The 24,356-nt window shown below is 44.5% G+C and overlaps 3 protein-coding genes across 6 annotated transcripts; 1 reads left to right on the forward strand and 2 right to left on the reverse strand.

The window, feature by feature from the left end:
• Nucleotides 1-586: 586 nt before the first annotated feature.
• On the reverse strand, nt 587-6,775 carry pccb (propionyl-CoA carboxylase subunit beta). Its single transcript, XM_035609515.2, has 15 exons — nt 6,391-6,775; nt 5,884-6,003; nt 5,718-5,786; nt 5,540-5,596; nt 5,206-5,319; nt 4,852-4,962; nt 4,582-4,690; nt 4,099-4,219; nt 3,923-4,004; nt 3,700-3,823; nt 3,263-3,370; nt 2,848-2,948; nt 1,786-1,884; nt 1,592-1,691; nt 587-1,487 (listed from the first exon to the last, which is right to left on the reverse strand). The coding sequence occupies exons 1-15, from the start codon at nt 6,634-6,636 to the stop codon at nt 1,366-1,368; spliced, it is 1,683 nt and encodes a 560-aa protein (XP_035465408.1). The 5' UTR covers nt 6,637-6,775; the 3' UTR covers nt 587-1,365.
• Nucleotides 6,776-7,345: 570 nt separating this feature from the next.
• Nucleotides 7,346-13,105, forward strand: msl2a (MSL complex subunit 2a). 4 transcript variants are annotated; one of them, XM_047337533.1, is made up of 4 exons: nt 7,346-8,203; nt 8,292-8,517; nt 9,393-10,804; nt 11,116-13,105. In XM_047337533.1, exons 2-4 carry the CDS (start codon nt 8,376-8,378, stop codon nt 11,416-11,418), a joined length of 1,857 nt encoding a protein of 618 aa, XP_047193489.1. In that variant the 5' UTR covers nt 7,346-8,203; nt 8,292-8,375; the 3' UTR covers nt 11,419-13,105. The 4 variants fall into 4 exon arrangements, with proteins under 4 accessions (XP_047193489.1, XP_047193490.1, XP_035465407.1 ...); XM_047337534.1 differs by having other exon boundaries at nt 8,358-8,517; XM_035609514.2 differs by having other exon boundaries at nt 7,346-7,563; nt 8,358-8,517.
• A 235-nt stretch (nt 13,106-13,340) lies between these two features.
• Nucleotides 13,341-20,358, reverse strand: LOC118285738 (tumor necrosis factor ligand superfamily member 10-like). Its single transcript, XM_035609517.2, has 6 exons — nt 19,536-20,358; nt 18,086-18,229; nt 17,599-17,644; nt 17,397-17,504; nt 15,356-15,609; nt 13,341-14,712 (listed from the first exon to the last, which is right to left on the reverse strand). The coding sequence occupies exons 1-6, from the start codon at nt 19,647-19,649 to the stop codon at nt 14,503-14,505; spliced, it is 876 nt and encodes a 291-aa protein (XP_035465410.1). The 5' UTR covers nt 19,650-20,358; the 3' UTR covers nt 13,341-14,502.
• Between the last annotated feature and the right edge of the window lie 3,998 nt (nt 20,359-24,356).

Here is a 24,356-nt window from a genome sequence, read left to right on the forward strand (position 1 = left end):
GTACAGTTTGAAAGCTGTGTCTTTCTTGAGTACAATTTTTCTACATTGTTTTCATAGTGGATTCTAACTCTTCGGTCAGTTCATTTTTGACCTGGGAAATGGTCGCTGACTTGAGATGAACTCTCTCGCTTGTTCTAGATCTTTAGACCAATAAAACCAGCCTCATGGATGAATTACTAGAACGGCTCCACTGGCTACAGGGTCTGGGGGCCCAAAAGTCAAAGGACCCCCTTCTTTTGAGCACAGGAAGCCTGGGTCTGTCTCTATGTGGTCCTGCGATAGGCTGGCGACCTGTCCAGGGTGAACCCCGCCTCTCGCCCAATGTCAGCTGGGATTGGCTCCTAACCTCAGCAGAAAGGTATTTCCTTTATCTTAAACTCACCAAGTTTTTAAATTTATTCTAACCGCTTTAATATTTAAGGCCTTGGCTACCTTTTCATTCTTCTCACACGCATTCTTGGACGAAGAAGCCACCCGGCTTTCTCCAAAACCCATTTTATTTCACTCGTCCAATCAATTGGCCAAATCTTTTTGAAACCCCCGTTAAACTCGCACTACTACGTTTACGAGGTAAATAAAACACAGGTGGTGATGATTTCATTTATTTTACAGAGGGCAGAACAGAGACTGCCAGAGAGAGAAAAGGCACAGATCCAGGTTTTTTGAGAATTTTTTCTTCTTGACCCTAGCGGAGGACGTCGAACACGAGGGATCGCATCGAAAAAAACCATCAAGAAGGTTTGGAAACGACAACAGAACACGGCATGATTTGCATTTTCAGCTAAAACAATCATACTGATTGTTGCCGGGTAGTTTTTTTTCAGATGCATATTAAGATATAAGTTGAGATAAGTATCTCAAATTATACTAACAATAGTGACCAATATGGCCACGACTGAGTGGTGCTGTGAAATGTTAGTTTTCCTATTAACATCTTACATATCATGATGTAAATGTACTGCACACGTCCCGATTTTGTTTAGCGCGGCAATATTTTCCCCCTAAATCCTGAAATATTTCTCAACGCTCAAGGATGACACACACTTTTTTTTTTTACAGTTTAAAAAAAATATATATGCAGTGAGATTGGAGCAAAATTTGGGGGAATCTGGAGCCGCTTTTCAAGCATGAACAAAATCGGGGAGTGTTTCTCCATGTGCTGCTTTTAGTGGTGTGGTAACTGACAGTTTTAAAATCAACGACAATGAGAAGCCATTAAATATGACGACTAACATCTGCTTGGCCGGCCCCCAAAGTCATCATCGCAGCGGTTTATTTGGATGTTGACCCGACACAAAGAAAAGGATCCCACGGCAAGTTGCCTCTCGGAGCGTGTGTTTGTGTGGGAATGGTTCTGGGTGTGTTTCACAGAGGAATGTTGGCGTGTTTCTTCCATGGGTTGACTTGCTTCTTGCTGGCCAACACTTCCAGGTCTCTGCAGATCTTCTTGCGAGTGGTCGACGGCTCGATGATGTCATCGACAAAACCTGAAACAAACATTTGGACGGTCAGAGAGAGAAAGCGTTTAATGCGTTATATTTGTTTTTTGTGACAGGGAGACACTTAAGAAATTGGAAGGGGTTTTTTTTACCTCTAACGGCAGCTGGGAAGGGATTAGCAAACTTCTCCACGTATTCAGCCTCTGCCTCCGCCTGGTTCTCCTTCCCTCTGAAGATGATCTGAACAGCGCCCTGAGAAGAACCCGAAAACGATTCTCTCACACACGGTCAAATCAAAAACACGGGGAGAGAGATAAACAAAAAGAACCAGGGTGTTTGTTTGTACCTTGGCGCCCATGACGGCGACCTCAGCCGAGGGCCAGGCGTAGTTCACGTCTCCTCTCAGGTGTTTGGAGCTCATCACGTCATAGGCTCCACCATAAGCCTGAGATACAAACAGTCAGTTTTTCAAATCCACTGCACCAATAATACTGTAGGAGAAAGCCATCTTTTCGTTTCTTTCTTTAATAAAACACTGTCGAACAGAGAGTAAGTAGAGCACATTGCAACGCTCCTGTTACTCAGCATTTCCTGCTGCGACTTCACGGTAAAAGTTTTCCAGCGAGAGAATTTCCAAAAGGCCTTTACTGTGAAGCACATGCAGGATATGTGGAGACCACAAGCTCCTCAGGAAGGTCTCATTTTCCCAGAGTTGTAAAGTTGTTGCCCCTCTGACGTCTACGGTGTCTGTTCAAGTGCTTTGACGTCGGAATGTGAAGGGGGGTGGGCGCTCTAAAACCAAATGTGTTGCATTTATGTGTTTAGAGCGTTTAAACGTCACCTTGACACCACTTTCACAGAGCCAAAGAGCCACGATAAAGGATCAGGTGTGACAGGCATAGAAATAATTTTAAACGTTTGCACGTTTATCATAAAACTGTCTTTATTGGCTAAAAAAGTCTGGTGTTAGGCGCCTGTGAGGGATGGACCTGCAAGTTTACATTCAAAGCTTCAAATTAGAAGGGATTGTAAAATGATGTTAATTGGTTTAATGTACATCATGTAGCTCAGATGAAGAACACGTGTTTACTGCAGTTACAAACCTAAAACACATGATCAAGGTATTCCGCACCAAACTGCTACCCCAACGGACATTTCCGTAATATTTTCTGAAGTGGGCCGAATGTGAGAACGCACGAATGTTGCTCTGGACATTTTCTGGCCCTTTTCCTGCCAGCCCCCTAGAAAAACTAATGTAAAATGTCCATGTGATCCCAAGATTCACACACTGGCAAATGTCCAGACACAATTTTCTAGAGTTAATATCTAAAAAAACAGCTTTCTTGAGCCACAGAAAACACTTGATGTGATCGGTCTCTTCTTATTTTCTTCACACACACACACACACCTTTCTGGTAATGATGGTTATTTTCGGGACGGTGGCCTCTGCAAAGGCAAACAGCAGTTTTGCTCCGTGTCTGATGATCCCTCCATACTCCTGCGCGGTTCCTGTTGACAAGCATCAGTGTCAGAGATTACATCGGCCACTGTAGCTTCATTCACAACTACTATAAGTAGCTGACTCGTATTTATTGCAGCTGAAGTCTTTTCTACTCTTAGTTAGCAGGATCATTTTTATCTGTCCACAGGTGGATCGATCCACATGTTTTATTCGTGGCAGCACAGAGACTCCCCTGAGAATCAGAGGCCAATGTCCTAACCTGACTAAGATAAATTAAAAGTATGTCTGATAACTGGATCACTCCGTGCATGATGTGAATACAGCCCACAGTGAACGTGCACAGTGAGAGTTCGATGAATACCTGGCAGGAAGCCGGGAACATCCACGAAGGTGATGATGGGAATGTTGAATGCGTCGCAGAAGCGTACGAAGCGGGCTCCCTTCACCGACGAGTTGATGTCCAGACAGCCTGATGCACAGGAAAGAAATAAAGCAACAGTAAACACACTGCATTATGTTATTAATCACAGGGATTACAGTCCTGTGGCCAAAACAGATTTCCATCAACTGGATTCCATGTAGGGGGTGGAAAAAAGTGAGAGGACAGGTGTGTTACGGAACTTGGGAATCTGAACCTCTAAAGACTCCATTTAAAATGTGTTTCGTATCCAGATTGTATCTAGATATGATTCTAATCTGATTATATTTAAAACTGGTACCTTAATATTAATACACATTTTAATGCCAGGTGTAAATGGGGTGTTCATTTTGTCCTTTCCATTTCTGTTTTTAACTCACCAGAAGCCACTTTGGGCTGGTTACCCACGATGCCCACAGTGCGTCCATTCATACGGGCGAATCCCACCACAATGTTCTTGGCGTAGTTGGGCATGATTTCAAAGAAATCCCTCTCATCTACAATCTAAACAGATAGTAAAGAAAATATATGACATGGTATGTAGTTGCACACATAGCACATAGTTGCACATTAGCGCGTGTGTTTGTGTGTGTGTATACATACTGATTGAATGATGTCCAACATGTCATAGGCTTTGGTTGACTCAAACGGGACAATGGTGTCCAATGAAGGCACCAGGCGATCGCTGAAGGAGGAGAGAGAGAGATCAGCCACGAGTTGAAAATAAAAAAAAATTGAGTTCTCTCATTTGTTTTGTAAGACATGGAGACACGGGTTACCTGGGGTCGTGACATTCCCTGATGGGGGCGGGATCCTGATTGCTGAGCGGCAGGAAGTTGAAAAACTCCCGCAGGTTGAGCAGGGCCTCGACGTCGTTCTCGAACGCATGGTGAGCCACGCCTGAGGACGAGAACAAGACATGAAACGCTTACGTCTTTCTCAAGCGTCTCTGAGGCGAAGAACTGGTCACAGATGAGCCTCTGCGAGATTCACGTGTTGATACGACCAGTAATCCTGGATCAGCTTTCATACACTCAAAAAGGTTTTTTCAAGATTATGGCCACTGGAACAAAACTGTGACCGGAGGCAAGATGCTTGTAACGAGAGCCAGCTGCTGCTGCTGCAGCTGGAAATTTACATAACAAGCAACCCTGAAGCTGATTTGGGACGCGAAGATGCTTCGTAAATTTCGACACTTGGACAAAAGCAACAAAAAGAAATCAGGAGAATTAAAAAGCGTGCACATAATAAACAAAACTAACCAGACACAGAGGTGTGCGTCTTGGCTCCACCGAGCTCCTCTTGGGTCACGTCTTCGTTGGTGACAGACTTCACAACATCAGGTCCTGTGATGAACAGGTATGATGTGTCCTATAGACACACACACACACAAACAAACAAACACACACCCCGTGAGAAACTGGTATTCTGGAAATATCTAAACATATTGGTTGTCTTCTGTAATTGGACTTTTTTTAAACAGAAAAATAGGGGTTTTCTGTATCAGCTAAATTTGTTTATCTCTTTAATACCTTAACCATAAAGGTGAAGTCTGTCAGAGCGGGGGAGTAGACGGCTCCTCCTGCACAAGGACCCATGATGAGGGAGATCTGAGGGACAACTCCGGAAGCCAATACATTCCTCTGAAATACAAATGTTTTTACTTTTTAAATGATGGTGTGAAAAAAAGTCTTGAAGCTCAAATGTACATTTCAAACTGTTATCACTAGGTGTAAGTTAAACACAGAAAACAAGGTGGCTGTAGCGCCAACCACTTAAGATCGCAGAGGAAACTCTTAGATCTTGAGGTCTAATAAGTGAAATATTGATATCAAGATTTCAGCCGGCGAGGAGTGACGTGCAAGGACTCTACTGAGTGACCGCACCAGGAAGATATCTGCGTATCCAGCCAGAGACTCCACTCCCTCCTGGATCCGAGCTCCGCCAGAGTCGTTCAGCCCAATGACCGGGGCCCCGACCGTCATGGCCTGGTCCATGATCTGAGCACAAAACACGAATAGGGTTGTGGACTGAAAATGTGAAAAAACTAAAAAAGGAACATGAAGGATCACTGAAAAAATACAAATAGAACATGTAAAAGCCATTTGCCGAGCACAAGGAAGGTAGGTGAGGAAAATAGTTTAACGCCTCCATTTCAACATTTTCCACTTATCACAGACAAAATATGTAATAGCGATCGTGGTGCCTTCACTGACCTACCTTACAGATCTTCTGTGCATGAGCACCAGACAGACTGCCACCAAAAACTGTGAAGTCCTGAAAAGGATGAAACAGAGAGAAAGGTAGTGTTATACAGGTGAAACAGAGCTGCTATCCAGTTCAATAATGTTTATGATTTCCTACAATCTAATTACGTATTATGTAGTAAGCCTTGCACCTGACTGAATACGTAGACCAGTCTGCCGTTGATCCGGCCTCGGCCAGTCACGACGCTATCACCAGGGAACTAAGACAGAGAACGAGAGAAAAAAGACTGATATAAAAATTTCGAACCCAAGAGGAAGGAACTTTATATGTGGACAACGTATGATCTGTCCTGTAACCTTGTTTCTGTCCTGCTCCATGGCGAAGTCGGAGCACCGGTGCTCCACAAACATGTCCGTCTCCACAAAGGACTCGGGGTCCAGCAGCAGCTGCACTCGCTCCCTCGCCGTCAGCTTGCCCTGCGTGGACACAGTACAGGACACAAAGAGTTACGACAGAATTACCTGCATAAATAAATGATAAATCACTAAGGCCATTTTTTTTTTTCGATGTGGGAACTACGGTGATATGTTTGGGGATTTGCCGTTGAACCTGTCATTTAGAGCTTTAACTTCTCCCTCACATTGGCAGAGGGTTAATGCCTTGCTCAAGGGCACTGAGAGGTGGACAGCTCATGTGCCGACAGACAGACAGACAGACAGACAGACAGACAGACAGACAGACAGACAGACAGACAGACAGACAGACAGACACACACACACACACACACACACACACACACACACACACACACACACACACACACACACACACACACACACACACACACAGTTAGCTTGTTTTACCCTTTTGTGTTGAGCATCTATTCTGCTCTGACCTCCCCCGACTAGCGCCGCCCTCCGCTTCTCGTCGACCCTCTCCTTCACGGACAGGTGGCCGACCGAGTACCGGCGGCAGCCCCGGTGCAGGCCCGTCCCCGGTACCGAAGCGGCGACTGCGCCATGTTTCAACGGCGCCAAACCCCTGAGAGACGTCCTCAGCCCGTTTATCAGTCCGCAGCTGCTTCGAGCCACACTGAAGGCCGCCGCCATTACTGCTGTGCTGGTGTTTCTCGGGTGACAGCCAATAATGAGAGGCGGACATTTGAGCCAATAGCGAATTGGGGGGCGAGCTCTCGCGGCCAATCAGGAAAACGGAATCTGTAGCCATGACTGATAGGCGGGGCCTGGAGGGGATCAGGTTTTCTTGTAGTTCACCAAGGGCCCGATCTGAAAGTCAAGGTAGTGGGAGATTTTTACCCTGAATTTTGCCTGTCAGATATATAAATACAAGAACTGCATTTTTTTTTTCTGAGCAACAATTTAATTTCTGCAACCTTGCTGGGGCCCCTGGGGATCAATGCCTCAATTGAATAACTTTTGAATCAACAACTCACAGTGTTTATGTACTAAATGTGATATATTAAAAAAATAAAATAGAAACGAATTAGGCCTTTTATACTTTAAGTCATTTTACAAAAACTGGGTTTGCCAGTACCAAGTAACTCATAATAGTTTGAAGGTTCATTCTTGGTCTTGGAAATTGCCATTTGACAAAAAATACCTCAATAATAAAATCATAATTCAAACAGTGGAAACAACCAAATTGGAGCGGGAACGGGAAACGTTCGACCTTTATTTATCTTCAATCGAGCCAGAGTCGATTAACCGCCACTTTTCGATCTTGTTTACACGAGTAGAGGAAGTGACCGAGGGAACCGACGGGATGTGAAGCCCCTCGTACACTACAGTAACCAGGGTAACCGAGGGGGGAAGTCTCGCGAGATGATCATCCTGCCCATCGAGAGGGGCTGATGCGAGGAAAAGTGGAAAATCGAATGCTTGATGCATTTGTAAAAAAACAAAAAAAAAAACGGCTAGTTAGCTATGTTTCGGTCACCGCTCGCTAAGTATTACAGTAAAACGTACCAAAACCGAAGGATTTCAATTTACAGCTTGTACTTCCCTCCCGTGCGCGAGGTATAAGGCGGCCCTAGGGGGCGGGGGGGAGTTATTGATATGGTGGATTTTTTTTTTTTTTTGCGCTAGCTAATATGCCTAGCCATGCTAACACTAGCTGTTTAGCTTTGTTTACATCAAGTGCGCGCCTGTGATCTTTTAGCCAGTTGCTAACCAAACACATTCGCGATCTTAGCAGCGGCTCGTCGGTCAATCAAGCATCGACCGGGAGGCTTTGTCGGATTGTACACCGGCCCTATGGCCACCACCTACCACCTCTGGTGCAAAACGTTCGGCTGATTGTCGTGAGCTAGGCTAACGCTAGCTAACACAATGCTAACCCTTTTTTAAAAAACCATGGGCCGTGCGATCGTTTGATTTCGCCGTAAAGCTGCTCGCCGACGTCGGGGATAATGTGAGCGGTAACAACTAAAAGCGTTGAGCTGGTCCGAATCAACAGAAACGTTTTAACTGCGATCTGATAGATCTGGAATAGATGGTGAATACTTGCGGCTGTTAGCCGGCGATGCTACTATCGCTGGGCTAGCCACTTGCCAAGCTAACGTTGTGCGCCTTTAGCGACAACCGTGCTCTGTTATTGTCTGTTGTTGAGTCGCACGTCTTAAAACGACACACTGGATGTGAGTGATTGCTGCACCAGGTCAGTTTATATATATATATATATATACATATATATATATATATACACACTTCCTCCATCCACCCTGAGACTTCGGCTATCTCTTTAGCTCCCGTCGTAGCCGGTGGCTGGATATATTATATATATTTTTTTCCCGGGCCGTGGTTCCCCCGAGGCTGCGGAGCACACCGCTATGAACCCGGCCAACGCCACCGCTCTGTACGTGTCCGCCAGCCGGGCTGTGCTGCAGTGTGACCCGCGGCAGCCTCACACCTTCGCAGAGATGTACACACTACTGCCCTTCTTCCGACAGTCCCTCGCATGCCTCGTCTGTGGTAAGCAATCTAAGATATATATGAATTTGTGCATAATCGCAATACACTGCGCTCGGTGTGATGTTGCTTTGTGTCGCATCGTCATTGCGAGAGGATCACTGGTGTAAGTTTCACGTTATCTAAACTACACGATTGTTTTCATAACCTTTACTATTTCCCAAGTGTCCGTGGGCGTGCGCGTTTTTTTTTTTTCTTGTTTTGTTCGCCGCAAGTTGACACGATTTGTCGCGCTCGCCGCCGCCGCCGCGGTCTCCTTGGCAACGGCGGCAGAGCCCACAGTCATCCGTCCTCTCCGTCAAGACAGATGACTCCTCTGTTGTTGTGGTGCCCGCTGCGGAGCCATGTGTTTCCTATTCACGCTTTATTTACTCGCCCCTCTCAGCCAGTGGAGGATCAGCACTAGCTGAGCTTGTATGTAGATCTCTGTAGTATTAAAAAATATATATTTCTGATCTCTGCTACCCACATAAATTGTTATGGTTGTGAAATTATCAACTTTGAAGTATTGATGTTGAATCCTTTGTCCGAAACACACCGACATCAAACACATTTGATATTACACTTAATATCCCAGATGTATGATAAATCATGAAATTGTTATTCAATACACTGATTGATTTGAAAGATATTTAAACAAATCAGATGATACTGTGGGATAGTGTGATAGGAATTGTAAAAAAAAAAAAATTCTAATATAGAACATACCAATGGTTTATCCAGAAAATAAATAGCAATTCGAAAGGTAATTTGAACAGTTTTCTATTGAGGCGGGCGGTGAATGACTTTGACATATGACTCTAGTCCAGCTACAAGAGTAATTGTGTCACATTGGATAAACGATCGGCTTTAACAGCTCCCTCTTATTTTTGTCTCAGGTAAACTGCTTCAGGATCCCGTTTCCCCGGCACATTCCGAGTGTCAGCATTACGTCTGCTCGGGTTGTAAAGGCCAGCAGATGCAGATCCGGCCGTCGTGCAGCCGCTGCAAGGACTATTCCGGCTACCAGGAGAACAAGCAGCTCTCCTTGCTAGTCCAGTGCTACAGGAAGCTCTGCCTCTATGTAACTCATTCACCTTTGCTGCAGTTGGTCAGCAGCCACGTGGGAGGATCTCCAGAGGTTATGGCCTTGCTAGAGGAAGTGCTCGTGTCACATAAAGAGGACATAGACACGGAGGACCCGAGCCTAGCGCAGGCAGATGTGAATCCCTCTGCGCCTGAGTCACTTACTCCCACAGAGGCGCCACCTGTTCCCGCCGAGCTCTCAGCTGTGCCCCAGAGCTCCTCCTCTGACCCTCCCTGTTCCAATGGACCGCAGGAATGCAACGGGGAAGTGCTGGAGGACCTAGATCCCTCTTCTCCCGAGCTGGAAGTGTGTGAGGTGGTAGAGGAACAGCCACAGACAGACCTGTCTGTTTCCAGTACCGGTTGTGGTGGCCTGGAACTGAGTTTGACTACTGGACCTTTAGCCCCAACTCCAGGCACTGTGTGCTCACTCAGGGATGGGGAATCTGGCAGAAGGGAGCTGGAGGAGGGGGAGGTGTTACTCCTCAGTGTGGAGGAAGTGTTGCAGACTTTGGATCCCCTTCAGCCCAGTCGAGATCCTGCTCACACACATACAGACAGGACTCACACTCATTCACACTTAGCCACGGACCGAACACACACTCAAATGTACATACAGCTGGATGCAGCTCATAACTACACACAGATTCAAACAGACAGGACTAACGCAGTGGCAAGCCACGTTGCTCATATACACACACCCTCCTTCGATCCTCCCACAACCTGCAAGCCCCCGCCAGTCCGCCTTAACCGCAAACGCTCTCGTTCAGAGAGCGACAGGGAAAAGGTGAAACCCCTCCCGATCACCTCCATCCTACAGGGCTCATCCTCACATTTACACACTCCAAACCCCTCTCAAACACCGCACACGCAACCACCCACGCAATCCTTACATGTACCAGCACACACATACTCATCGCTTCCAAACGGGGTGCCTCCCAAGCCCAGCCGACCTACACCCAACCACAGCAAAACCGCCAGGAAGCACGTCGACCCAGCTCCGAAGAAACCGCACGCCAAGGCACGCAGTGGCGGAGGCTCCAAGACCAAGGACCGGAGCAAAGACCAGCGGTTGATGTCGGGCTGCCTCGCGCCCCCGGCACCTGCCAGGCCTCCATACAAGAAGCCCGTGGAGAAGAAAGGCTGCAAGTGTGGCAGGGCTACCCAGAATCCCTCTGTGCTGACGTGCAGGGGGCAACGATGTCCCTGTTACTCAAACCGCAAGGTGAGATGGTGCTCATCGCATGTTTGGAATTTGTGAGACATGAAGCTAGTTTACTGGCCAGTCTTAAATCCTTAATCTTAGGTAAAGATGTCTAAAAGGCTTATTTGATACGTTGCCATGATAGGGAGAAGAAAACCTTGTTTGTCATTCAGTTGATGCCCTGTCATGCTGTTCCTATTCAGTCCTAACTACTTCCATTAAGTTACTTGTGGTGAGATCAGGGTTGTTGTTGTTGTTTTTAAGCTTTCATGTGACATTGGTGTGACGCAAAAAGACAAATCTCTTTATCTGTTCTCTGTCATCTTCCTCAGGCATGCTTGGATTGTATCTGCCGAGGTTGCCAGAACTCCTACATGGCCAACGGCGAGAAGAAGCTCGAAGCCTTCGCCGTGCCGGAGAAGGCCCTAGAGCAGACCCGGCTCACGCTCGGCATCAACCTCACCAGCATCACGGCGGCCGCGGCACTGCGCAACCCCGCGACCACCAGCATCCGCGCGAACACCCTCCTCAACGTCGCCACGGCGACAGGAACTCCCGTAACCACGGCCTTCCTGTCCGCCAGCCCGCCGCAAGAGCCCAACTACGAGGACAGCCTGGAGCTGCTGATCGGATGAAAGGCCGGGACTCCGGAAGCGGACAGCTCGGTGCTGATCGAATGTGACGACTGGTCGTTTGTGTCTGTCAGACAACCTGTACCTCCCACCACCCTCCGCAGGGGAGGCAATCTAAGGCAGCTATGGGTCTGTCCTGTCCTGTAACCTGCTCCTCTTCTGTGATGGGAAAAAATGCTGAGTAGTAAGACTAGCACGGGTGTGCCAAAGCCTCCTGTATTGTGCCTGTGTGCCGGTGTGTGTCGTCGCCCGTCTGTAGTTGAACACTTATACTCGGTTCCACGGCTGTTCTGTACTTCAGAGGTGCTTTTTCGTTCATGTATCACAGACATACTGTAAGCGGCAATAGGAACCAATACCAGGTTTTGTGTTTTCTTGGTGTGTGCGGGTGTGTGCGCGCGTGCGTATGTTGGTGTATAATGACAACAAAGACTGCATCATCATATCTCAGTTACTTGTCAGAGCATTTTCCACGTTTTGAGTATTACTCCGTGTATGTTTCAAGAAATGCAAAGCTGGTGTCAGAATGGCCCTTATGAATCCTCAACCGTGTGTGTGTGTGTGTGTGTGTGTGTGTGTGTTCACACTTTAATCATGAATGACTCTTGTGACTAATCTGTGGAGAACTTCTCTCATAAGACTGTATGCCTTTTCTATCTCGTTATCCTACTCAATCCAAGTACTGTTTGGCCATTAATGACTTTGTGTTAATGAACGTGACTGACGCAGGCGGCGGGAAAATCACAGGCGGCATGGAGCCAGCCAAGTGCTTTGGCTGGCTCCACTGTTACACAGTGTGTGTGTATGTGTATGTATGGGTGGCAAAATTACAACTAAAACCATTTTTGGTTACCATAGCAATAGGAGCACCAAACAAGCGCCTCCAAATTCTCCTGTACACACACACACACACACAGTTGTTTACAGTATTTCCATTAGTAGAAAGATATTACACCGTTATGTTTTGATCCTTGGACTGTACACGACTGTGTGTGTTTAGATAAACTGAAGCCATAGGTTATCATAACAAGACAAAATATAATCTGCGTATCCATATAATTATTATCCCCCCCCCCCCCCCCCCCCCCCCACAGTTGCAGTGTCCTGACTGATTAGAGACCAACTCGGAGATTATATTTGATACCAAGTGTTTGAGATTTGGTACCACTGTCTTTGTGTGTGCGTGCGTGTGTGCGTGTGTGTGTGTGTGTGTGTGTGTGGGTGTGTGTGTGCATTTTGGTTAAAGCACCTTGAAGCCCTTCTATAACCCAAGAGGCTGTGTATTGTCTGTGTTTGTGTTTACAGACTCGGCTGTAAAGTACCACATGTTTTTCAGTTCAGTCATGGTGACCAAAAAGACTGAAGGAGAGAGAGACAGAGAGAGGACTCAGGCCGACCAAACAAACACCTTGGTTCTCCGCTCATAGACCAGGAAGTAGCAGGTCGATTAAAGTATGATCAGCAAATGTGATCTATCTTCCTGCGAATGTGTGTGTTTGTGTGCGTGTATGTTTCAAAATGTATTTGTTTTGGGCATTACTTGAACCCTGATAAGTTTTTGGTATTGTTTTTTTTTTTATGTAAAAACTCTTGTTTGAGGAGTGACTCTTATTATTGCTGAAACATTCACTGCCATAATACGGAAACATGTAATACAACATGAATTAAATGATAGTTTTTTACTTTTTCAGTTTTGTGTCTTTGTGTGTGTGTGTGTGTGTGTGTGCGTGTGTGTAGACGGGGTATCTGACTCGAGTTTGCTTTTGAAAACTTGGTCGCAGACGGCGGCACGTAAGTATTTCAACACCAAATCCTGTGGAAACGTAACTGGATGCTAGGATAGAAAGAATCTGGAAAATTGTAAGATAATTATTTTATAATTCCTTATAAGATACTTATTGTTTACTCAAATAAGTGCGACAGTGTTTTGTTGTGTAAACCACAATTTTCCATTTAATCAATATTTTGAGTGGGGGGGAATTTGACACTTCCACAACCACATCTTAATTCATTCCTTCTTTTCTTTTTTTAACCTGGGAAAAGTGAATTAAAATTAAATATCTGAACAGGAAGCTTGAGTAATACAGTTGTATTTGAATGTCCTTTGGTCATAAGCCACAGAAATTTCACATTGAATGTAGTAGAGACATTTCACACAAAATGGCAAAGTTCAAGATATTGACGGCACAACAGGGAAAGCGAGAAAATACAAAAGTTTCATCATCTGGGCCGTCTGTGTTAGTTTTCATGGCAGTTTATCTACGTAGTAGTTGAGATATTGCCACGCTGCCATTATGACTAATATGTGGAATGGTTTATTCTTTTTCCTTACTATTATTCTTTCATCCAACAATGAAAATAAATATTTGTGTAAATGTATCAGAAAACAATTTTAATACTCGCTTTTCTCGGGACATCATAATCATTGTCATTAATTGTCACACATTCATTCAGGACATTGTCACAAGGGGGAAATTCAACACAGCGAGAAAGAAAAAAGACAATCCATTCATTCTACTGAACGCTTATAACGGTGTCCTGTGGCATTTATTTTGTGTTGATAAACTATTTTCTCATAAAAGATCAGTCTGGTGTCGTTCAGCCGACACCGGTGTCGTTTCCTCGGGACGACACCTGAGAGCGCAGCATTTAATCCGCCTCTATTGTGCTGCACCGGAGGCCTTGTGCTCTGAATGCACCACGTCGTCTGTGTTTGCTCTGTCGTGCAAGTACATTCAGCTGACCAGTCTTGAAAAAAAACAAAACAGAATTGATATCCTGTGAGAGTCTGAGCTGTTACCAATTAACTGGTCACTGCTGGCGTAAATTCACACCAAATGGCTCCACTTCCTCGTCACATTGGGCCACGGAGAGTCTGCCACTGCAGCTCAGCTTTTGATCAAATCCCCCGCTGCTCCTCCAGGCACACTCGCACCAGTCTGTCTTTCCCCAGTCCCACATCTTCAGAAGCTGCTCACGTTGTCAAGGAAAACCTTCCAGACGTTTGGCCTTCACTTCACTCAATAGTCTACATCAAGGTCGTCCCAGTCCTGGACACTTGTCTCCTTCGCCGCCGCCGTTCCCTTTTTAGCCCACCAGGAAGGCCCCGAAGTAGCTCGCCCTGCCGTCCATCTCCATGGCGCTGGCGTTGCTGACTGTGATGAAGAGGCGGTCGGCCGGCTGCAGGTAGGCGGTGCCGGCCTGGTGCAGGGAGAAGAGACCGGGCTCCTGGCCCCGAGGCCAGCAGGCACTCCGGAAGGATTTCATCAGCAGGATGGGCCCCGTGTAGGAACTCATCTGTGGGCCACACCACAAAAACCACAAGTGAGATGAAAACTTTCATGAACAAGTCATTGGTTTATAAGAATTATATCCTTCTGACACTACCTGAAATGAATTGCCTTTGTTTTTGTTGTTGCTGTTTTATTTTTTCAATTTTGGCGCATTCAAGGACTAAGTTCCACTTTGTCCGGCCTGACATTGTTTTCATGTGAGCCAATTTGTGTTGGCCAGGGATCATTTGTTTTGTGTTCTCCTGACAAATCATTAACGAGTGATTCCTCCATACCGGGCAAACCTCACCCCCCTGCCGAAGACGTGTACAGTATGGGGTAGGGAGAGCAGCAGTTACACACCCCCGTCACGGAACAGAGCTGGCATCAATGACGACACGTGACATTGATCAGGTCAGCATTTCTTTCTTTCTTTTTTTTAACTCTTGAGCACTTTAACCAACTGCTAGCTTTAGTTGACTCTGTTTGTAGTCCTTACTTCCTTCTTCTTCTTTTTTAATTGGGGGCTCGGTACCAGTTCATTGGGGAGGCCTGGTACCCTGCGTTAGGGGCACATGCCGTAGTTAAAGGCACTGGGACATAGTCATAACCAGATGGTTTATCTCTCACAACCACGGACTAATTTCCAGGTACACAAAAGCCCGAACCTTCCTGTAGATGTACTGGACAAGCTCTGCTCCTTCCTCCTCTCTGGTAAGCCCGGTCTCCTCCTTTGCCTCTCCTTCCGACTCCTCCGTGGAGGGCAGTCTGAAGTAGGTCTGTGCGTAGATGTAATAGAGGCCCGCCGTGGGCACCAGCAGCTCTCCTCCCCTCAGCTCCATGTTCTGCAGGAAGGACAGACCTCTCTGGCCCTCCCACGCTCTGATACGCTGCCCCAGGTATCCCCTGCTGCTCCGCGAGCCTGCAGAACGAGCAGAGACACACACACACATGCACATGGGGTTTAAGGGCCGTTCGCCATGATATGCAAGATCGTTTGAGATTGCAGGTTGGAGTGTTACTGACTTTAGGCGATTCAAATTAGAAACAAATGTTTAGGAGTCTGTCTGTAAATAATGCTTACAGATGTGCCCATAGACCGGCAACAGCCCAAAAACTGCTTCTAATGGACTATAATAAACTCAACTATGTGTTGATGTCAAATGTTTTTTTCCCCTCTGCCATGTTAAATGACAACAGCCGCATGTTTAAAGAAATGTGACAAATAAACTCCATTCAAAAGATTGTGTTTGTGAAAAGGAAGAGAGATAACAGGCCTTTTTATATTCACATTTATATTTAGAAATGTGATCCTTATGGACAAGATCCTTGAAGCAAAGCAAAAATTGTGTATTGGGTGCAGATATAAAAAGCATAAGACTAATTTGCTATCATCCGGCCTCGGCACAAACGGAACAAAGATGGACATTGTTCAGCGCATCCATCAACACAAAGCCTGCACCAGTTTTAATATGGACTGTCTAATTTAATTTGAAAAAAAACTCTACCATCAGATGTTTTAATTTCCTGTGGCTTGAAATGGAACAAGTACAAATTTACAGCGTCTGCAATTGGTTCCACAAATTCAAAATAAACCTTCACTGATCTAGATAACATCTGTGTCACAAATGGCAAAGGTTTATCATAAATATTAGGTTATAAAATTTTAAAAAAATGCAACGCACACGCACATGCACATGCACACACGCACACGCACACGCACACACAAAGCAAAGCCTGTCATTGTTCAGCCCATCAACATAAAGCCTTCACCAGTTGTGGACCGTCTAATTTAATCTAAAAAAAGAATTAGATGTTCCGGTGTCTAAAAAGGGGGAAAAAATCCAAATGTACAACATTTGTAATTGGTTCCAGAAAATCAAAAATAGAACTTCTTGCCACTCTAGAAAAAGATTGAATAAGGGTTAACTGGGAGGTCATGTGAGTCATGACTCCGGGTCAGGTAGCAGGTCATTGTAGCCGAATTTTGCTTAAGGCCCCCAAGAGGTCAGGGAAATATTGGGACACAATATACATATATATATATATATATATATATATATATATATATATATATATATATATATATATATATATATATATATATATATATATGGGCCCGTGGGCCACTTACAAAACCATCAACAACAACAACAAAAAGTTTTTTTCCTGTCCCTGTCTGTCTTTGTTTTTTACTGGCCTTCTCTACCTGTCATCTGGGGTGCACATGAGAATACGTTGCCTGTGTGTTACAGGACTTGGCACGTGCCAACAAAATAAAAAGTGGCGTGCAACAGTGTGTGTGTATATGTGTAACGCGCTCCCTCCGTGCAGTCCCACTGATCATTTGCTGGACGGAGATTAATTAAGACGGTGACTCATGCCGCACGAGAAGTACGGGACGCTCCAGGTTACGCAAAAGCAGATGCACATCTGCAGGTCCTGACAGACTTGTAGGGAGATATTATTGAACCCGAAAGCGGCCTGGGAAGCCTCGAAGCACATTCCTCACCTCTGGCACCGGGGAGGTGCGGGTGGAGCAGCCCGAGACATTTGTCTACACACAACAAACCAATTATTTCGGGATCCACAACAGTTAAGTATCATCCAACTTGCAGTCTCACAGACGTCGCCTGACATGCTTTCCAGGACCACATTGCACCTAGGGAAATAAATGGCTGCACACGCTTCTACTTCTTCCACGCTCACCCTCTTCTACGGGAGAGTCTGTGGGGGAGACCACACCCGTCACATGGGCAGCCACTTTAGGTAGAGGGACCCCGGGGCTCAGGGCAGGCCGCACTCCCGTCAGCTTATCTGTGAAAACACCAGCAGATGCGAAACACACACCTTTTTTTTAAACTTAAGGCCATTAACAGTAATTGACAGTCAACGCAGGCATTGTTCTCACTTCTCATTGCAGAGGATATCTCTTTCTGGAACCTGCCAGCCATTGTCTGAAAGAAAAACACAGAAAGAAGGCAGAAAAAAAGAGACAGGGGGAAAGGGGGTGAATGTGCAGTCAGTTATTAAGACTTCTTTCAAATCTAAATCACAGTCAGTAATCTACCAACTTCCACAAATCACCCAGTCCTCAACCTGGGTCAACGTTTCACCCGCTGACCTGCAAGAGCGGGCGTTCTCCTTTAGCTAAGTCAGAAGTCACGCTGAGGTTGGATCGTTTCCCCACTTCCAGTCAGTAAAGTACAAAGAAATGATTCTGAGGGTACTGCAACATTGTGCAGAGAGCTTTTCCCTGATTACAAATGCAAAAACAACAGGCCACTTGTGTCTTTAAAAAATACCAATCTTGCACCAAATCTGGGTTTGTTTTCTTTTCCAAATTGAATTACATAAATCAGGGACAATTGAAGTTAAACCATAACGTGCGTCAGAACCTTCTCTATGTGGTAGTGGAGCTGCTGTGTGACTTGCGAGCAGGGGCTGCGCTTTCTGTCCTCTGCCGTCGACTCCTCCAACCCCGAGTGCAGATTTGCGTTTATTAGGCAGGACACGCTGCTCCTGGAGAAACTCTCCTTCATCTGTTGATAAGAAAAGATGCAAAGCAAAAAATAGTAAAACGACGAACTTGGGCTAAAACTAAATGATCTATTGATCTAATCCCATACTTATATTTCTTGATAAATTGTCTTTCTATAAAAAATGTCAGAATTAATATTGTCCGTGATGTCTTCCAGGGTTGACGGTAAAAATCTTATTTGGGCCAACTTTTAGTCCAACAACCAGTGACTTATGTGTTTTTCTATGAGAATCATATGTATCATGTATAGTGCAAATATTTGGCCTTGTTTCTTGAAAAGTACAGCTCAGGGGCACATGTGCACAGCTGATACTCCCTGTAAAGCATAAAGTATATTATGGCAGCAACATATAATCATAATAAAAAGATTAAAAAAAGAAATCACAAAGAATCCATATAGTTAATCTGCATTAATTGAGAGAATACAAAAGATTCTTCGAAGTCAAAAATAGTTTTCAAAGCTTACTTTGCAAAATACAGGGCATGCGTGAGGCGAGGTGGGTGTTCTACTGTGAACCCTCAGACAATCAACAGCTTTTATAAAAGGGTTCAGCAGCTTTTATTGATTATCATCATTTGTCTTCTCAGGTCGGAAATGCTGAGTTGCTCGACAGTCAAGAAAACCCAACTCTCCGTCCTAACTAGTCTAATTTCCTCCCATTGTTTTTCTTTTATCTGCTCAACACGATCTTCTCTTCTCTCATGGTCCAGTGTTAAAAGTAAAAATTCCTGTGTGTAGCACTTTTATACCCTTCTTCTATATATAACTAAGTAAATCCATCTAGAATATTATTCCTGCTTTTCACTTTACCAGTCCAAATTACTAGAAAAACAAATGATGCGCCCAGCAATATATAAAGTAGTTAGAAGGATACTTTAACAGTATTTCAAGTAGTATACAGAGTATTTCTTCATTGTGGTTTTGCTTCTTAGGTAAAAGATTCTGTTCTAAGTATTACATCTCTGTAGGAACAGATATTAGGTCTGTAACTACTCAAATGATGTGTTAACAGAATGTTTCCTTGATATGATCTTGCAGGAACTTAAACACACTTTAACAATAGACGAGTAGTTTCGGTTTTACCAGTTCAGTATATTATATATATAAATGTAGGAATGTCCCATTATAGAGCCTCTCGTAAAACTGTGTCAAAGGTGCTGTGTTCCTCTATGAATAATGGTTGGCAAAGACAATGTAATCTTTAAAATATGTGTTTACAACTCCCCCCCAGTGAGATGGCAGTCAGTTTGATGCACTCAGTGACAGATGAAGGGAGGGAAAACAAAAGGCAAAACGCGTAACTTACTGTGTTCAGGACTTTGTTGAAGTAGATGAAACTGATGGCAACCGTAATGGTCTGCAGGAGGATTGCTGCGAGGATGACGAGGCCCAGACACTGCAGGGAGATGGAAATGGCCATGTCACAGCGTGAGAAAGAAGTCACCCAGCTCCGGAGAAAGAGAGAAGGAGAGAGGGGGAGAGAATGTCTTCCAGCAGGCAGGACAAGTCAGATCAAGCTCTGCTGCGTTTCTGCTCTGGAGTGAGGGGGAGAGAGGGAGTGAGAGAGAGGCCGGAAAACCAGAGCAGCAGTTTTTGGAGGTGGAGCAGAGAGGAGGTGTGAAGGATTACAACAGCCTCAAGATGTCACTGTTATTAGACAGAAAGGAACGGGGCGCTTTAACGCAAACTTCAGGACAACGTCAGGCGCCGTCCAAAATATGGCAACTTTGATGTACTTTGTTGATAATATATATAATTATTTGTGATTTTCACCTTCCATTTCTGATTCTTTACTGTATACCGCTGAGGAGCAATAGCAGATGATATAGCAGATCATTTCCTTGACGAAATAATCTCCCTTTCAAGATCAATTTATCGGCTAGTACGGAGCTTTCGATCGCCCCGCGTGATCTTCATCGGCAGTGGGAGTTTGGCCCGGCTGCAGATGGTGGATGAGGATTTCTGTTCTTCGGGACTCTCTGTTCACTCAAAAAGTCAGTTCTGAATTAATTCTGCAATTAGATAGATGATATCACATGTGATAATGGTGGAATGACAACATTCGACATCAAAAGGCAGCAAAGCATGTTTTACTTTATACACGTTAATAAAGAAAACCCCACATCTGTTGACGTCTAAAATGATGTAATCAACTTGTCAGTGGTGAGAGGACTTTGAAAAGGAGGCAGTTTTCTGTCCTGTTCTGTCAAACCTTTTTTTAATTTGAATGAGATCCTGTCATTGCTGTGCAGCAGATGGTAGAAGACAGTGACCTCCCTGGGGCCCTGAGCGAAATTCTGCTGAAGGGCCCTCGTACATGACTTGTTACACCTGGCAACCTAGTGCGCCCACTACAATCCTCCTTCCTTTAAACCAGTCTGCTCGATCTGTCAAGTCGATAGATCTATACCGAACAGAATGAGGTATGAACAAACAATGTTTATTGAGCAGAATATTTTCTATGGACTCCTGGGTCTGTGTTACCTGCTACTTAAGATGTCTGTACTGGGGCTGTGCTAGGACTGGCTGACGGTCCACCATCTCCTCCACTGACAATTGTAAGCATAAAGCACCTGTTAATTATGCATAACAATATGAATTGATTATAATCAACGTAACATTATTGTTATTTGCTGGCATCTGAGGAGAGAACACTGAGGTCCGGCTCTGGTAAAGGGTGCAACTGTCTTTTCATCTTAGAAATAGTTCACTTTTTTCTTTCATGTCTCTATCTCGTCTCCATCTATCTATCTCTTGTATCTCTTTCTTTTTTTTATGATGGGAGCTGTTTCGTTATTACTTCCAGCCAGGAGCACTTCAAAGCTTTTCGCGAATGGTTTTCACGACTTCCAGCCTCCAAAATGGGGGGCAACTGTAGACGGCGGCATAAGATGACTGTTTTGGCCGAACGAGGCATTTTATGAAGAGCATGGAGTCTCTGGAACAATAAATCATTTCAGTTTTCGACACAGACTAAGATATCTGAGCTTTACTTTTTTTTTTCTGCAATAACAATTCTATTTTCATATTGTTCCACAATTGTTCTCCATAAGATACCACGCCATGTCTTATTTTAAGAAGTTTAAGTTAATGTAATGATAATAGATTTTTACTGGTATAGTACTTCTCAAGCTTACTTGCAAAGAGAATAAGAATTTAAATCAGAAACTCATAAAACCCCCTAGTAGGACATAACATTTTTTGAATATGGCACCATACATATATCAAACAGCTCTGCACTTATATAATATAAATAAATGAATGTGCAAGTGCAATATTGCTATACATTATATAAAACAAAGTGTGGCTAAGAAGATGAAAATATATTTATCATAAATAAGGTTAAGTAGTTAAAAGTAGTTTAAAGAAAATATGCTCCATTAGGAAAGTAAATTGTAAAACTGTCCAGATACAATGCAATTACAAAATCTCATATGAATTTAATATATACTGTATATATATTCAATTATATAAAACTACCTTCAATAAAAACATGTTGTAATGTCGTGACACCGATATAACCAGAAGCAATAAAGTAGATACGAGTGGAGCACAGGAACGAAGCATCACTACCTGAAATTTGTGCATCGTTGCACATCACAACTTTTCCTGCTATTGTGAAGTGATCTGAGAGAATGCTTGCAGATTAGTTCCAAACCACCCCCCTGCCATTGTTAGTGCTCCAGTGTAGCACTCAGTAGTATGTGTCACAGGGGAGTCATTCAAATCTGCACAACTTAACCTTGAGTGATTCCTGTGCTTTCATTCCTTCACCTCTGCCCCCTGCTCCATTGTCAGCGCGCGGAAGCGAGAGTGGGCCTGAAGGAGCTCGCAGCCCCTGGATGTGCACCACCCTCCCACCAATCAGGCTTGTAAAAAATTCAGTCCCACCAGCACCAGCATGCCGCCACAGTGTCAACAAAAGCATGCACAAGCACCACGACGTCCTCGGCGGGCTTCAGCGAGGTGCGTGTTGCGAATTCGTCTGAAACTGCAGTGGTAAGTGTGAGTTGCCACACACCTGAGGAAGGCAAGTGTTGACTTTTGTTTCCTCCACTGATTAAAATCTCAAAATGCGGAAGACGAGGCGATCAGAGGCGCCTGCGTTCCCTCGGGTGAGTCAATTCCCAGGCTCGGAGAGGAGGAGGGGAGCAGGTGAGTGATATATTGAGACCGTCTGGCCTCGGGCAGGGAAGGTGACACCCTGAGAGAGATGCCTGTCTGCAATCCCATGGCAAGCAGGCAGAGCGAGCGGGAACCATGTGAGAAAATGTGTTTGGGGAAATATTGAGTGAGTGGAAATGCAGAAATGTGTTTGAACAGTTTCCTTAATCTCTTGCCATCTGTATAGTTGTCATCTCTTCTCACAGGTCCAATCGGCTGTCGACCTTCGACCCCTGTCAGACATGTCCAAACGCAGCAGCGTTAAATCATATGCTGCCATATTGGACCTGAGCAAAAACTCATCATATCAATCATAAGCCCTGGAATATAAAAAAAAACGCTTATCAGCGTTTCTTATATTCCAGGGTTTATGATTGATATGGAATTTGATGTTTTGTCTCCCTTTGTTCAGTATGCACTGTATATCATACACAAAAAAGATTTAAGTTTTCTGCTGTCATGTATGAGATCAGTGTAGATCTGAAAGGAAAATAGCGAGGGGAAGTGGGTCCAACACCGTCAGCCTGTGTAAGTGTTAGATGTCGGACTTAGGCAGGTCGGAAGGAAAAAGGGGCTTACAGCGACTTTTCTCAGATGCCTCCATTTAAAAAAAACAAAACATGAAAACATGTAAACCTGAGAGACGTGACCGCAGAGCTTTCCAGCCGACGACTTTGTTGCATTAACTTTGGATTCTGGTAAATTTGTTTTGATTTGCAAGCTGCGATTTCCCCACACCACCGGCCTCCACTTCAAAACAGTGCGAGCAGGATGACAGATGCCTCAGTCTCAGCTCAGTGGATTCTGTCCTGCTGAGGATAAAAGCGGAGTCGTCTTTGCTGTTTGACAAATATTAGTAAAAAAAAAAGGTTGACAAAACACAGACGTACATGAAAGCATAGGCAGAGAGCATCCTCTTTGTACAAGTTATTTAGGAAAACAAGCAACTTGATGACTGCACAGTAAACGTTAACAAATAAATGATCAAATTAATTTAATTTATATTTCTTTCTTCTTCTTCTTTTTTTTTTTTTTTTTTTTTACAGCAGAGCCATCTACAAGACTTCTGGTGACTTTGGTTGTGGCATCACAAAGGTCACACAAGTCCTGATGACTCACTCTGAGCCAGTCACTCTCTGAATATAGATACATGAATTACATGAATTCCCTGAATCCCGTCTGCCTGGCAAAGTAATCACTTCATGTGAATAACCTTTACTGGATGGCTAGAATAAAAAAGGATCGAAAACTGTGTTTAACTTTAATGTAAAATTGTAAGAAATGTAAAGGTATTGTAACTTTGAAACGCTGAAACTGGAAAAAATGACTTTGGTAAGCACCAAAATCATCAAAAGCGCACGTCCCCGTGTGGAACACATGCAGTATTAGGGGCTACTGAAAGTTAAGTATTTTCCCAACCAAGCCGGACTCTGAAGAACAATTGGAAACAGGAAAGCATGAGGAGAACTGCTGCTTTCTCTGGGAAATGAAAGCAGTTTCCCTCTGAAGCGAAGTGCTCGAATAATACCCAGAAGGAATAAAATGGATTAAAAGGATGCTTCACTCTCCGTCCACCTTCTTCTGCCCTTCCACTCCCCTTTTTCTCTCTCTCCCCCTCAAGGCTTCTCCTCCCAGCGTTCCTCTCGGTAAAGTCATGGAATCTCCCTAAATTCCCGCCCGAGTGCCACAGCTGCTCATTGTCTCTTTTGTAAAACAGACTTAAAAATGCTGCAGCAGCACAATGCAATGCCAATGACCTAATCTGTCACTGGAAGGGTGTTTCCCTGACAGGAAACTCACAGTGTGTTGATGTGCGCGCTCAGAAACAATATTTAATTGTTCATATCTATCAAGCATATAGTTTTTTTTTAGATTTTAGATTAAAAAACGTAGGGACAGGCTACGTTACAATCAGCCCCGGTATCGAAGTCCCACCGATACAACGGCCTGACCAATCAGCATT

Source organism: Scophthalmus maximus, chromosome 15 (genome assembly GCF_022379125.1).
Source record: "Scophthalmus maximus strain ysfricsl-2021 chromosome 15, ASM2237912v1, whole genome shotgun sequence".
Lineage (NCBI taxonomy): Eukaryota > Metazoa > Chordata > Actinopteri > Pleuronectiformes > Scophthalmidae > Scophthalmus > Scophthalmus maximus.

Bases quoted from the DNA above. Each gene is read 5' to 3' on its own strand.
- pccb (XM_035609515.2), bottom strand. From the start codon at position 6,636: ATGGCGGCGGCCTTCAGTGTGGCTCGAAGCAGCTGCGGACTGATAAAC. The intron at 2,949-3,262 runs GTATTCATCGAA...GCTTGTCAACAG, and splicing joins TGTTCCCGGCTTCCTGCCAG to GAACCGCGCAGGAGTATGGA. The intron at 1,692-1,785 runs GTACAAACAAAC...GGTTCTTCTCAG, and splicing joins TCGCCGTCATGGGCGCCAAG to GGCGCTGTTCAGATCATCTT.
- msl2a (XM_035609514.2), top strand. From the start codon at position 7,471: ATGTTTCGGTCACCGCTCGCTAAGTATTACAGTAAAACGTACCAAAAC. The intron at 8,518-9,392 runs GTAAGCAATCTA...TTTTTGTCTCAG, and splicing joins CCTCGCATGCCTCGTCTGTG to GTAAACTGCTTCAGGATCCC. The intron at 10,805-11,115 runs GTGAGATGGTGC...CATCTTCCTCAG, and splicing joins CCTGTTACTCAAACCGCAAG to GCATGCTTGGATTGTATCTG.
- LOC118285738 (XM_035609517.2), bottom strand. From the start codon at position 19,649: ATGGCCATTTCCATCTCCCTGCAGTGTCTGGGCCTCGTCATCCTCGCA. The intron at 17,645-18,085 runs GTTCTGACGCAC...TTTTTCTTTCAG, and splicing joins TCCACTACCACATAGAGAAG to ACAATGGCTGGCAGGTTCCA. The intron at 14,713-15,355 runs GTTCGGGCTTTT...TGTGGCCCACAG, and splicing joins TCCAGTACATCTACAGGAAG to ATGAGTTCCTACACGGGGCC.